General features: G+C 27.9%; 1 protein-coding gene across 3 annotated transcripts in view; it reads right to left on the bottom strand.

The window, feature by feature from the left end:
- poe (E3 ubiquitin-protein ligase-like protein poe) overlaps window positions 1-15689 on the bottom strand; it is a 35141-nt gene that overhangs the window by 3522 nt on the left and 15930 nt on the right. For 2 of the 3 annotated variants that reach the window (XM_015509508.2, XM_015509509.2), the window contains exons 35-67: window positions 15530-15661; window positions 15141-15447; window positions 14685-14882; window positions 14280-14372; window positions 14082-14210; window positions 13694-13985; window positions 13421-13588; window positions 13048-13255; window positions 12824-12989; window positions 12529-12657; window positions 12208-12465; window positions 12036-12149; window positions 11803-11933; window positions 11636-11737; window positions 11405-11575; window positions 11131-11295; window positions 9097-9271; window positions 8876-9026; window positions 8581-8800; window positions 8337-8489; window positions 7016-8256; window positions 6714-6933; window positions 6384-6623; window positions 5948-6262; window positions 5538-5885; window positions 4052-4216; window positions 3233-3436; window positions 2555-3163; window positions 1405-1581; window positions 885-1307; window positions 515-787; window positions 344-457; window positions 143-280 (exon numbers count right to left, since the gene is read on the bottom strand). In XM_015509508.2, coding sequence (XP_015364994.2) covers window positions 143-280; window positions 344-457; window positions 515-787; window positions 885-1307; window positions 1405-1581; window positions 2555-3163; window positions 3233-3436; window positions 4052-4216; window positions 5538-5885; window positions 5948-6262; window positions 6384-6623; window positions 6714-6933; window positions 7016-8256; window positions 8337-8489; window positions 8581-8800; window positions 8876-9026; window positions 9097-9271; window positions 11131-11295; window positions 11405-11575; window positions 11636-11737; window positions 11803-11933; window positions 12036-12149; window positions 12208-12465; window positions 12529-12657; window positions 12824-12989; window positions 13048-13255; window positions 13421-13588; window positions 13694-13985; window positions 14082-14210; window positions 14280-14372; window positions 14685-14882; window positions 15141-15447; window positions 15530-15661 — 7929 coding nt within the window. The remainder of the gene's footprint in view (window positions 1-142; window positions 281-343; window positions 458-514; window positions 788-884; window positions 1308-1404; window positions 1582-2554; window positions 3164-3232; window positions 3437-4051; window positions 4217-5537; window positions 5886-5947; window positions 6263-6383; window positions 6624-6713; window positions 6934-7015; window positions 8257-8336; window positions 8490-8580; window positions 8801-8875; window positions 9027-9096; window positions 9272-11130; window positions 11296-11404; window positions 11576-11635; window positions 11738-11802; window positions 11934-12035; window positions 12150-12207; window positions 12466-12528; window positions 12658-12823; window positions 12990-13047; window positions 13256-13420; window positions 13589-13693; window positions 13986-14081; window positions 14211-14279; window positions 14373-14684; window positions 14883-15140; window positions 15448-15529; window positions 15662-15689) is intronic. The other variant, XM_015509510.2, reaches the window with a different exon arrangement.

Below are 15689 nucleotides of genomic sequence, written 5' to 3'. Positions count from 1 at the left end.
AAGTGTTAATAAAACATCATTATAAAACTAATACATTTTATGCTTATTTGCTTAAAATCTAAAATAACTCAAAAATGTAATACATTTTGACTATTCTAGAAACAATGTAAAATGTAAAAATCATAATAATTTAATAATATACCTGAGTTGGTTCATGACCATTAGCTAATCCAGTCCAAAATCTTAAGATATATTTTAATGAAGGTTTAGAAATGAATTCTTTCCATTCATCTTTATCATTGTTCTTGTTTAACGTTGCTTTAACTGTGGGTGCATGGCGCTGCAAAGCAAATAGAGTTATCATAAAATGTCACTTAAATTTCTAACTTCAAATTATACTTACTGATATATATTGGATAACATTATTAATAACCCCAAGGGATAGAATATAATCTTTTAATGTATTTCCAAGTGAATTGTTTTCAATTCCGTACGTCAAATCACAAAACAAATTCATCTAAGTAAATAAATCAATTATGTATTTATAAATTTAATGAATAATCAATCATATTACCATTTGCTCATCTTGAGCAGAGTGGACATCATCAAATTTTTCAAAATCAGAAATCACTGAAGCAAAATGGTCCATGAGAATAATCATTTTGGCTTTATTATTGTAGGTAAGAGCAGCTAAAACACGAGTTAGATGCTGAACAACCGTATAGCGAGCGTTTGATGCACAATGTAGAAGATATTGAATATGGTCATCAGGACCAAATGTCTCTGATAGTCTGGCAAATGTTTCCGGGCCTTTGGAAGTAGCTTTCGATAGTATTGTTTCCAAAATCTATTTGTTGAATTAATTAAATCAATTGTTTAAAATCATTTAAAGAGTATGATAGTTTCCCTAAAACTTAAAATATTTCAGTTTAAATTTTACTTACATCAAGTGTTTGTTCAGTAAGTGACGTGTTTGACAAGCCATCAGCTTCATGACTTAAACATAACTCAAGTGTACTAAGAAGAATGGGTATAGATCCAAGCATAGGTTCGGTTAATATTTCTTGATTATGTTTTACTTTAACACAAAGGCCAAGTAATTTAAGGAGTACTTGAAGGAGTGGACGTGACCTTGACAGGTCTTTTATTGTAGATAGACGATACATTAGAACTTCCAGACCCCGACACTCTGCCATTACATTAGCCATTTTATAAACTTCTTCGTTATTGACTTCTTGATCAGATTTGGCATCCAAAGTTTCAATGAATTCCTCGGTAGCATCTCCCAATAACCCTCTCATTCGATAAACAATATGCATGGCAGCTTCATTATCCCCACCTTCAGGCAACCAAATTTTTTTGTATACCTAGATATAAAAAGATATATATATTAAATAATACTACTATACTATTTTTATTAATTTCAACATAAATTTAACTACAATTATAGCCATAATGTTTTACCTCTTTGACAGGCAGATCCAAACTGATAATTTTATTGTTCACCAAAAGTTCCATGCCATTATCATCTTCCAGTAGTGCCACCAGCTCACAATCTTGACAGATTTTATTTTTGACATCTCTCATTAGAGGTCCAAGACCAGATTCATTACAACTATATGGATTACCTAACATGCGACCCTGTAAAACAATCACTAATTAATTTTTTTTTTCAATAAAAATTAAAATATTTAACAGAAAACTTATATTATGAACTAACCTAAGTTAACCTTTTTTTTTACTACTTTACTAATAATATACAATGTGTATCAATTATGCAATAAGAATATAAGCTAAAAGTACAATTGACCAGTAACATTATTTTGATTAAAGGAACCACCCATTGATGACACTTCCCATGGTAACTTAATTATTACTAGGGAACGGATTTAAATGCTCTAAAAAACAAGAAAAATGCCTTAACATCAAAAAATGCACTAAAAAAATTTAAAAATGGGTTTATATTCAATAAAAACAAAATGTTGTATTTAAATTTTAAAACTTATAAAAAAAAACATTATTATGAAAAATCTAATAAAAAATGTTTAAATACAATACAACCTTAATTAATTAACTTTAGATAAATAGTTTATCGTATCTTATCTCTTATCTTTACCTTAATGTGGGTAATAATCTGTTGTAACTTGTATGTATATATTTTGTGTCTACACGTGTCAACAATAATTTCGTAACATAATACATATTTATGTATTTTAATTTTTTTTTAGAATGAATGTGGAAAAAATAACTTGAAAACCACAAAATGCTCTAAAAATGCATTAGTCTTAAAAATTAAAAAAAATGCAAAATAAAAGTTACATTTTTTAATTCTTTGATGTATGAAATGAACTTTTTGCTTGGAAACCAATGTTTACGGACATTCAGAAAAAAATGCAATTTGCATTCAAATCCGTTCCCTAATTATTACATTTCACTATTTTTGTTTTATAAATAAATGTATTTATTTATATATATAACAAATCACACCAACACTTACGCTTTAGGCGTCTAGGGGATTACCAAATATGGTGACAGAGGTCAAAATATGATAAATGGATTTAAATAAGTAGTTAGGTGGTTATAGAATGTTTTATAGAAAGTTATCTACACCTACTTGCAAAAAGTCTTCTTGTTGAGGATCTTTGTCTAGATTCATATAAAATTCACCAACATCATTTTCTTCTGGATAAATGATTGAACACAATCTTTCGAATACAAAAACTGGAGTACGGACATCCTGTAAATCACATTTTTCAACTGTTTCAACACAAATTGCCATAAATGCTTTTGATTCCGATTCTGTTCCACATGTCATTTCTTCAAGAAGATCCAAAAGTTGAGATTGTGTCTCATCAATTAAACGTGTTCTTTGAACAACTAAACGGCGAAGAGAGAGATATCCATTTAAAATAGCGCCTACAAGTCTTCCTTTGTATTGTTGTTTTATGCTCTCAACTTCCAAAAATGATGCCAACAGTCCAGTTAAACTTTTTAAAACAAATCCTTGAGCTAAATCTGAAGTTAATGTAGTTTCTTCTAAATAATGCAAATGTTTAATTTCTTTTGTAATTATGTCAGATATCATTATAAGTACTCCTCGTAATGCTAAGTACTGTTTCCAAGGAGTTTGCTGAATCAGATTTTGATATAAACCTAAAAATTCAGCACAGTTTTCCCCAGCACTTCCTAGTTCTGTTAAGAACCCTGTTAGAAGATCTAAAATCTACAAACAAACAGTTATTATTTTGTAGTTACAACTTACAACAATTAGAAATTTAATAAGAAAATATACCTCTTTTTTTCTTTCTGGTACTTGAGCAATACCCTCAAATATAGCACAAGCAACCTGTCTCAACAATCGTGTACTCGAACAGAATAAGAAATGCTTTAGCCAAGAAGACTCTGTTAAATGGAATGGCTTTGCAATATCCCTTAATGAATATAATCTCCATTTTTTAAAATATTTAGAAGCTAAATAATATTGTCTGATTTCATTCTAAAAATATAAGATAACATTTATTTATAAGTTGAACCAAAAAGCATCATCAAGTTAACAATATAATAAGTTTTTAAATACTGTTTCACTAAATTATTTTTTTATTAGTATACAGAATGTTTTTATAAACATTCAGCAAATCTAAAACTTAATATCAAATTAATAAACTATATGGTTTTGAGTAAAAATATTACACAATTTAGATATATATGTAAAAAAAGTTAATTAAAAATCAACAACAGCCGATTACATTAGTCGTATGTACAACGGTCGGTCATTGTTGGTGATATTTGGCAGAATACAGGGAATATGGTAGTCTAGTCAGTCAACAGAACTCATGACTCACTCTACATGCGTAAAACCAAAACTTATAAAGTCATCAAAAAAGATTTATACTACTCTGAGATACTGACATTTATGGTTAAATAGATATCACTTTAAGTGACCAAATGAGTAACTTGAATATAAAACAGATTATCATACCTACTACTTTTATTAAAATAAAAAAGAACTAAAGATATCTAAGAAATTAGATTTACAAATTAATTTTTGCATTCAAAATATTTGTTCTACCTTACAAGTCAATAAAGATCTACTGATATTCTAATATTTTACCTTCGACTTTGGTTTATTTTTAACAGGAGCATCTGATGTTTTCTTTTGAAGTCGTTGACGCCATGCATTAAACATATGCTCAGGACTTTGTTTAGCCCATTTTCTAAAATCAACCATTAAATGATCTGACATTTGAACAGTTGACAAGACTTCAGTAGATTTATCCTAGATTAATATATAACATAAAAAATGTATAATGTTATGTATGTATTCACTTGTTTTATGATTAGTATAGTATAATGAATATTTAGTAATATCCTACAGACTACAGTAGTTTATATACATATTGATAAAGAATTATTTTGTATTATTTTAGGACCTATAATATGGGCGGAACTCAATTTAATATATTTATTAACAATGGTGTTCCTATAGAGCAAACTTTGTATATGCTTTACTGCTTTAGTACTCTCAAGATTTTTTTTTTAAATTTCATGGATCATAACCACCCAAAATGTTCGATACTCAGGTCTACATTTAGACTGCAGGTTAACTTGGGCAACTCACACCCACAACAAAAGACTCGCCTTAAATAATCGCTCTCGCCAATTATGTTATCTCCTCACATCACATCACATCAACTTAAAAAACAAGCTTCCATTATACAAACTCTTACTCAAACCAATCTGGACTTACGGTATCGCAACTCTAGGGTGCAGCTAAAAAGTCCAACTTAAACAAAATATAAGTCTTCCAATCAAAATGTCTCCGCCAAATAACCAAATCCCCCAACTATGTATCTAACGACACTCTACATAGAGATCTAGCCATTCCAACAATCCAAAATGTCGCAAAAACTTTCTACAAACGCACACACTCCAAGTTCCACAGCCATCATAATCCCCCGATTTCTGAGCTATCCACCAACGCTATTCCTGATGACCCCAGAAGGCGTTTTAAACGTACCTGGTGTCGTGACCTACTTATCTAGAATTGTATATACCTCTACCTCCCCTAATCTTATAATCCCACTCTCTTGCTAACACATAAAATCCTAGCCTAACATCCCAACTTTGAGTGCCTCCAATGGGCGGCTTCTTATCTCCTGCCATTTAAGCCATGTCACCTCCATCACATACACTTATTGTAAAATAATATTTACAGATTGTGTATATACTATATTTAAATAAATGATAAAAAAAAAAAATTCATGGATATACTCTTGATGGAACTTGAGTTGATGTTTAATGTTTATTATATTAACAACTAAAAAAATTAAAATTACTCTTTTTATAAGATTTATTTTTCTTTCAACCTGACAATAATAATTTACAGCAATTATATTTCAGTATTATGATGGCGAATATATTAATATTAATCACAATGAATGCCAAAACTGTATTATTTATATGAAGAAAAAAATCAAATTGAAATGTTAGAGAATCATTAGATTATATATTTTCAACTTTATTGAATGTCTTTCATATTTAACTAATAAATCTGTGTCTAAGAGCTATTAAGAATAATAAAACAATAATATAATTACCTTATTTATTTTAGATGAAGAAGTTGGTGGCTTTATAATATTACGCATCATTTTTAAACACGGTAATGTTATATAAGTAACAATTGCTGAAGACTGGAATTCTTTACATGTCATAAAGAAAAGCTGCATTACACATTTGGCTTTTTGTTCCCAACATGAATCTTCTTTGTACAACATTGTAGCTAGTAAAGATATTTCAGGTCTCACAGCAAATGCTAGGTCAGCGTTTGCAATTGGTCCTCGAATTGTAAGTGATATTCTTTGACTCAACAATCCACATAAATCTTCAGTAGCCTTTTGATTATCTTGTATTAAAATACAAAGCAGATTTCTTACTTCTTCCTGAGTCTAAAATTAAAATGAAAACACAATATTACAAATTATTCAAAGTAATTAAATTTAAGTATTACTTGAACTGAGCCTCTTCTAATATTATTTTCAACAAGTTCTTGAATAAGTCCTTGTTGCAATAATATTTTACGCAATGCCATGTTTGTAGCAAGAGCACGTAACATAACAAAACAATGTTCTAAAGCAGCTGTTATACACCCATAGCAACTTGTACTTGGCAATGAACATTCTGGTGATACATTTTGAGAAATAGATGTTACAGAATCAGAAACTGAAAGAGAACTAATACTACCATTAAAACGAATTGTGGATTTAACTTGTCCCAATTGTTTTTGATCATACGCAATTAACTCTTTACGACTTGCCAAAACTTTCTGAAATAATTTAAAACAACAATTCAATTATTATTTTTATTTCATTTAAGGAGCGCAATGATTCAAATAGATAATATCCAATAAAATATTTTTATATTTCTAAAAAAAGAACAATAATTACTTGAACAATACGGCTGAGATCTTCAAAAGTATTACGACATTCAGAACCATACTTTTGTGCCAACAATTGTATAGATCTGTTTACTTGATGTACAGGTCCAGAAGAAATATTATTGTTCATAGCTCCATTTACAACAGCAGCAAATCCTGAGACAGGAACAACATTTGGACTTTGGCTGTCTTCTGCATTAGTATTATTAGATTTTTCCAAACGATTTTCCATAACTTTTACTAACATATTCTAAAGAATAATATTTAATAACAATGGATATTTAATTATTAGTTTTTGATATTTTTAACATTTTATTTAACATATTAACGATTTTTTTACCTCTAACACAGGTTTTGAAGATACAAGTTGTTTGTACAATCTATCAGCTTTTTCCAAATTTGTATTGATGGAACTTATAGTCTTATTCCTATCATGGTCATCCTCAATAGGATCAACAGCACAACATGGCTTGGCAGTTAAAACATAATCAAATTTAGCGTATTTACAAAAACCACAAGAATGACAGAGGAAAGGATCTTTTTCATCATAATTTATAGCACTAAAAAATAAAAAATAAAAAAAATGTTAGTTAATATTTTATTTAAATTACCTATAGACTGTTAATATTGCAATAAACTAACCGGCATTTGTGGCATTGGAAAACATTTTCACCACAGTTAGAACAAACACCTGGGTTTGCAGGTACTGTTGCGCTACACCTAGGACACTGTAAAGTCTCTGAAGAAGCATGCAAGTTTTCGTAAAAACTAGAATACTCTATTAATAAATTCCACGCAACTATTGGTACAGCAAATTCAACTTTGACTTCAGTTTGTCCTGATGTTAATGTGATTTCTTTTGCTTTATGCCACATAGCTGGTTTATTTTTAAGCTCTACGACGGCTTGTACATAACGATTATTATAAAATATATTCATTGTGCGCACCATTTTGGTGCGTTTTAAATCAGTTATTCGCAACACTATTTTATTTATAGTGTGACTTCCCATGAGCTTAACAATTTGAGTAGTAGTAGTAAACTTGGAATCAACCTTTATGGAAGTCAACTTGATATTGGTGAAGGGTATTTCAGGGTTATTACAAACCATGCAAGGTTCACTTTCTAAATAAAATCCTTCTAAATCAACATATTGTGAAACTTGGGTGTACAAATTAGCATTAGGGTGGCATGCCAGTTTATAGTTTTGTGTTCTTAATAATTCAATTGCCTGTTCTACATATTTAGTTGATGTAGCTGCTTTCTGGTTGTATTTAAAACTGAAATAGCCTAACAAATCCACAAATTGAGATGCTTTCCTTCCATATGTAGGCAACTGTGGCCATAAAGCCCATAACAACTCAAGTAATTTTTCTTGATCATCATGTTCTGAATTTCTATAAATTGATAGCACAAGTGCATGAGCCTGCCAACGAATATGAGTAGAATTTGTTTCAAGTAAAAATGTTTTAACAAATCGTGTTAAAATATCTTTATTTAATCGTTTATTCATTTCTTTAACTAGTATCATGCACTGAGCTTCCTCAAGCATAGCATTTTCAATATCTTCTGCTACTTTAGACACTTTAGATTTAGATTCTTTTGCAGAAGGAGTTCCAGATTGGTTTTTAGCACCACAAATAGCATACTGAAGCAAATGCAGAATTGTAGATGATACACCCTCATCTAAAAAGCAGGCTGCACGCATTAAATACATTAATACTGTGTTATCTTTGCGACAATATAATTGCCAGTTTAGCATACGACTTGATGCAATGTCAACACAAACTTTTACATCTTCTACTAATTCAACAAGTTTATCATATGTTAAGGTAAGAGCCTGTGGTGTATTATGATCTCCAATATCACATGTGATTTGGAAATTCTATAAAATAAATATGTATATTCATTATTTAAAAACAATACAATGTTTTAATAAATTTAAACAATTTGATGATAGAATACCTTCATACTAGTTGATAAAGCATGCATATCTCTAATCTGACGATATTTATCTTTATTTCCACAAACGAATAATAGTAACTTTCTAACTTGACGTTTGATAAATGGATTAATTGTTTTTAAACTCATAAATTCACATAGTACAGTCAACCATTCCTAATTAACAAATCAAAATTAATTAACCTTAAATCTATACTACAATAAATAAAATACATAATAACTAAATTATGATGAAAATAATACATACTGGTTCAAACGATAACTGCGACCAACTTTTCTGTATTTGATATGGTAAACGTAACAACATTTCAGTCAGAATTATAGGATAATTATGAAAGATATCTTTGGTTTGACTAACTGAGTAAGGTTTCAAAAAAAATGGGCTCATATCTGGAACACGTGAAGGACCACATGGCTCCAACAAAACACTAACCACATTGGCAGTATTGTCATCATTATCATTAAAACTATAATATTTTCATTTATTATTAAATAAAATATAATATTTCTTATAAATAATTTATCAAATTCTATTTAATTACCTAGCCCAATATTCTTGTAAAGCTTTCAATGCTTTTAAGCAACAGGTAATAAATTGTGCATGTTTTAACATGGATGCAGCTGTTTGAGCTATATATGTTGTATGATCAGATGATGATTTAGAGCTAGATTTAGGTCTTGCTAATAAAACACCTAAGATGTATAAGGAATAATTTAAAATGGTTTTGAAAAATATAAAAAAAATAATCTTTTTTTAACTTACCAATAAAACGCATTATAATTATGACTATTTCTCGTTGTGAATTTCTTACATGTAAATTAGAATCATCTAATGTTTCTCGGCGAATATATGTTATAAACATTTGCATAAGTTCAGTAAAATATTCCTTATCTCTTTCATTATTCAAGTCCATATCTGCTACAATTGAAGAAACCACCTTAAAAGCAATGCAATGATGATATTAATACATAAAATTAAGAATAAGCTAAATTTAATCATATTTAATTTCACAATTAATACATAACACCTTCAACTATTCCTTTTTTTTAATCACTGCATGAAGAGAGGGGATGATTTATTTATGAACAATTCATATCACTAACATTAAATTATTAAACTATATATGGATATTTTGTAATGGTAGTATACCAATATTTTTGGATACCATTTTGTGTTTTTCATTAACATAAACAAGTTACATTTTATAATGTCAAAAATATGTATATTACACAATAGAAAATTATTTAAGTAATTCAAAATTATCTGTATTTCTATTATCATAAATGAGGGAAAGCCAATGTGGTGAAATTATAAATATAAATTTATAAAATAGACATACTTTTTTATTAATGTGTATAAAATTCATTCAAACTATTTGGACCAAGGAAAGTTTGGTTAGTTTCAAAACTGACCCCTATAAAAGTTAGTTGGTAGCCCTCTAATATATAAATGACCACATTTTTTAAACTTAAACATTTTTCATCAAAAAAATTATGTTGGTAATTTATTTTGAGATAAAGAAAGAGGCAATATTTGTTTTTTTAGCCCATGGCAGTAAAATCTTAAATACAAAACAAAAATAATACTATAATCACTTTAAACGTTATTGAGATAAATAAAAAGATATAATAGTTTCATAAAACAATAAATAGGTAATTTTTTGATAAAAACAAAATAATGATAACTAAAAATTATTTACAGCTATGAAACAGATAAGCATTTTACAATTTTATGTTAACATTATGGGTTATAACTAGGGCCCAGATTGCAATGCAAAGTGCATTTTGTTTTATGTTGATCATACACAATGCTTTCTAAGTGCATAATTCGTTTCATGTAAAGAGGGTTTGAAAGTTACAAATTTTATTTTGCATTTTTTTTTTGGATATTTTGACGTTTTTTCATTTTTAGCATTATTGGATCATTTTTTTGGTATTTATTACATATTTGTTCAATATAGATATAAAATTCAGCCTATTTATAAAAGTAAACTATGGAAATATACCAAGTAGTATAAGGCGCCTTGAAGCATCAGGGATATCCTTAACTGAGGCAATTGATATTGTAAATAATGCAAAAACTTGTATTTTAAATAATACAAATACAAAAAATCAAGGCAAAGCAACCGCCAATTAAGAAAAAATTTGAAACAGTTTTAGAAAATATTTTTAGTTATACTGCAATGGAAGCAATTGCAAACATTTTAGAAGGCTAGGAAACTTCTCATACAAAAATATCAGAAGAATTAAATTCAAACGATATTTGCACATGAAATTCGCTCTTATTACATCCATGGACATTAAAAGGAGCTTTTCCACGTATAAAAATATTTTTTTGGACAATAGAAGATCTTTGGTGTTTAAACAAATTAAACAATATATTATTGTTCAATACAATGCTCAAATTTTAATAGGCTTACTTAAAATGTTAATATTTTACATAAATTTTAATATATATTTTGGTATATTTAGGATGAATAATATTTCCCTCAAAACGGCCAAATTACATGAGTTAACATCATAGCAGTCAATATTTTAAATTTTCAGTTTTTTTTAATAAAATAATAAAATAATAAGTAATAATTATATCTCAATTATAAATTACAAATAGTGTAAAAAAAAATATATGGCATTTTAAAGGTCATTTTTGTGGTAAAATGCATTTTTTAAGACCATTTTTGACTATTGCAGATTTGTATGGTTTTAAGTGCATTTAAATCCGGACCCTGCCTATATAACTATACTGAGTAAAATTGTTGTCTTTTTTTATGCTATTTCTAGTGTTACTATTTCTTACTTGGAAAAATGGTATAGCTCTTGTACCACCTATGTTATGAAGATTTGGTATGTGGTTAATAAATTTTTCCAACAAAGACAATCTTAAAGTGTGTAAATGATTATTTATTTCTAAATCTTGGTCAAAAATCATTTCTTCATCATTCTCTCCTCTTTCATTTTGATTCTAAAAATATTTGTACAAAACCAAAATCATTTTTAACGGTTTAATTTATAATTTCCTAATAAATTTTAACAAAGTAATTTATATCAATAACTGAAAATTCAATACTTACATTTTCTGTAGGAGATGTTCTCAAATTGCTACTTCCAGGAACAGCGTTTGTATCTTCGTCATCAGAACCAGCTGCCGATGCAGTTGTATCACTCAAATGACCTTGTTGCATAGACTGTGTTTCAGAACTCTGACCATTATCATTATTTTGAGAAGAATTTTCTTGCATATTCTGAAAAAAAATTTGTATTTGAATACATATTTTAAAATAAAAACATTCATTTTTATATACCTGTAATGCAGCAGGTGCATTTAATCCTTGTAGTTCTACAAAATCTTGTTGTAAACGCCTAATATTTTGTAGCTCTGGATTATTTTCTATTCCTTCGTTGTCCTATTAATAAAGATAATATAAATAAGTTATATATGATTCTAATTATGTAAATTTAATATTATTACTTGAAGACTAAGTGCAATAGCTAATTCTACCATTGCATCATCATCTGCATCAGGTGGAATAATAAGACCAGGAAATTGAACATTTCCAATTAAAACTTCCATATTTTGACGATCGTGTTCTTGAGGTTCAACTATTTTTATTTAATTTATTTAAGTCACATTTTTCAGTAAATTCAATTTGAAAAAATCAAAAATAAATAATTCACTATTTAATATAAATAAATAAATATTACCTCTTTGATCCAATAAAATGATTGGTTCATCAACTTCATATGAGATATTTTCTTCTGGAGATTCTTGAAGAACCTGTTCTTCATTTTTAGGCTCTTTGCCAGACAATTTTTTTACTAGATCAAAACAAAATTATCATAAAGCAAATCACGAAAATTATATTTAATTAATTACCTTCCACTGATTCCTTGTATGAATGATCGCCACGAACTAAATTTTGATTATTCTTTCCAAAAACTTGAGGTTTTAAAGCTCTCGAAAGCGCCAATTTAGCAGTGTAACTGACAGCTATATCTTCACATAGTAAGAAATCTAAGTAGTACTTTGATATAGTATTAATTTGAGAACTTTGAAAACCAGAGCATTCAAAAAATAATAAAGAATGCAGAATTTCAATAAGTGCATAAACAACAGCTTCTGTATGTTTCAAACCTATATGAATTTAAAAGTATAAGAATTAGCTATAGTTATTAACAAATATCATTAGTAACATACCAGGTACATATATTGTACAATAGGATGGATTTTTAGGTCTATTATAGTACAGTATCCAAAATACAGAAATGAGCTTTTGAATAAGTGGTTGACAACATTGTGAAGATTTTTCATTATTATATTCCAATTCTAAAAATAAATTAAAGATTAGTCCATATATGTTAAATTCATGAATGAATTAATGAACAAATAAATTTATACTCTAAGGTTTTCAGTATTAATCATTAAAAAAAAAACTTCTCCACACATTTAAGTGTTAAACATTACTACTTAACTTAATTTTGTTTTTAAATACCTTCATAATGAGAATATTCAAAGTTGGATAAATTTTGTGGCCTGGAAACTGTTATACCACGAGTAATTAATACAAGTCTATAGTACGCTTCCGCATCCATATTTTTGGGATCCTCTCGTTCAAAATCAAGTAAAGTTCGTAATATATATGTTAACATGGATTGATCCTATTTACAATAATTATATTAATACATAGTAACTATTTTTAATAAATTATGTTGCTACTTTAAATGTGTGATACTCCGGTTGTAAAACAGCTACTAATGATTTAGAATGAAGTTGGATACATGCTTGTGTACTATGATTAAGTAATTGTAGTGCTATGTTTACTGCTTTAGTTTTATTAGATGAAAACTGTTTGTCCTCTTCGTTCAACGAGTAATTTGAAACTGTAAAGCTATTTTCTAATATTGTCAATAATCCAATGACAAACCTAAAAATATTTTTTCATAGTAAATTTAATAATTATAATTTTTTAATTTAGTCCAAACAGTAACAGAAACAAAATAGCTTACATTTTAAAACCAACAATTAAATACTTGATAAAAAATTTAAAATTTAATGATAATAAAATAAAAGTTAATAATAAATATTTTACTTGTCTAAATGATTGACTGCCAATCCAGTTAAAGGCAACTCTTTTTCTTGAGAATTAAATTGATTAGAAGTGACTACAGTACTAGTTGATGTTGAACCATAAATTGTACCATTGCTAATCTCGTCAACTTCATCAGGCCATCCAAATGATTCTTTAGTTTTTCCATATCTTTATAAAACAAAATATATATAGTCATAAAATAATATTTATAGAGTATATATTATAAATTAATAGTTAATAATAATCAGGAAAAACAAAATGTTATATACTAACAATTTTACAGAATCTATCATAGTAACACCTTCAGGATCTCGTGATGGGCCAAACACAATTATTAATTTTTTATCACTTTGAAGGCTTTCCTCTCTAGTTAATGGAAAATCAAACCATCGACTTCGGTTAATAGGTAATAAATGTAAAGTGCGTCCCAGCACTTCTATATAGCCAGGAGCACGTCCTATGTCTTGACCTCCCACATTAATTCTAATTCCAGCCATTACCATTGTAGGATCATTATTAGTAACTTCAATGCTAAATCGTGGTTTTGTAGACACAACATACATACCTAATAATAATATTATTAATTCCATGAACAATATTATAAATTACTATAATTCAAATATAATAGTAATAATCTTTAATAATGCATTATACAATTTACCGTTACTGTTCAGTCTATGTTTGATTTGTTGAGGATTATAAATTTGCAATAAATCATTACCACCAAATTCAATTTCATTCATAGCTACACAATATTCAAAGAAGTCGATTGGAAATGAAGAGGAATTTCCTACAAATAACAATTTGTTACATAATAACCATTATTATTTGTAATGAATTTGTTAAGAATCATTCATACCTGTTGATTTTCCAGATTTACTTATTTTTTTTTTCTTTAATTTGCATGATGTTATATGACATGAAGGCTGAATAGATGGTGATAACCAAAAATCTGAAAGAATTAAAACAAACTAAATAAAGCTTTGTACCTTAGATAGGTTAAACCTTAAATTCATAATATTTTTGATATACAAATAATTTGAAATACATAAATACAGTCGGTATCATGTATAACAAAATCGGTCATAACGACATATTATGGGGTATAACAATATTGATTTTAAAGTGTTGGCAAAATTCTGTTTATATTATATACAAAATCGAAATTGATAACAATAACAAATTGTTTTGTTTCTTGGCCATTGTAATAGATAATACTGACTGATTATATATAGATTTTATAATAAGACAACACAATATTTACCTGTTTGCTCTTTAGCAGCTAAAAACATACGTAGACTACCATCTTCACATAAAATTATTAACGTTGTTCTATAATCTCCATTTGACAAAGGGTGACGTACAGCAACCATATCTGTTATCTTAGTTTTTGTTTGAGCCAACTTAATTTCTTGAAGACTAATAACTTTTGGTGTTATCATAAATACAACTGGAGTATTACCTGAATAAATATAAAATTTATATTGTAAGTTAAAAAATGTTAATAATATTGATAAGTACTCAATATAAAACACATTATGAACAATATTCTGTTATCTATTAATGATTTATATTTGGAGTAAGAGTTAACAATGGCATGCATATATAATTCATAGAGGATAATATGACTGATGACTAATGAGTATTGTCCATATATTTATAGAAAAAAATGAATACAATCATATATATATTTTATACAAATCAATAATATTCAACTTACTAGATTGTAGTATTGCACATACTAAACCAGGATGTCCAGGAACTTCAGACCATTGCCACATAGGTTGTGTAGGAGGAGCAGAACTACTTGCCTGACTAATGTTACTTTTGTTTTTAGCACTAGGACTTGATGTTTGTGAATTTATTGCAAAAACTGGATGTAATGTAATAACACCACCTTGATATCTCTCTTCATCCAAAGGTGCTATAAACGTGCGCCCAGGAGTAACATAACTAAACATCAATAATGATAATGTATGTGAATAATACACTGACACACCACCTCCACAAACTTGACCATTTACATCCTACAATACAATAAACAATATATATAAACATTTATTATTAGACTATATATGAAAAGTATAAGTATATAATGTATATACTAACATTTATATCAGGATGAACAATATCAATAGTATTAGTGACATAAAATGGACCATGGACAGCTGAGCTACTTATGTCCATATCTTGTGTATATATATAACCCCCTGATGATATTAAAATCATAGTTGACTTTTCCTATATCAAACAAAAAACTTATCATTAA

The sequence above is a fragment of the Diuraphis noxia genome, unplaced genomic scaffold, assembly GCF_037042655.1.
Source record: "Diuraphis noxia isolate RWA-SAM2 unplaced genomic scaffold, SU_Dnox_SAM2 contig0004, whole genome shotgun sequence".
Taxonomy (NCBI): domain Eukaryota; kingdom Metazoa; phylum Arthropoda; class Insecta; order Hemiptera; family Aphididae; genus Diuraphis; species Diuraphis noxia.
This window is presented reverse-complemented; position numbering and strand designations above follow the sequence as displayed.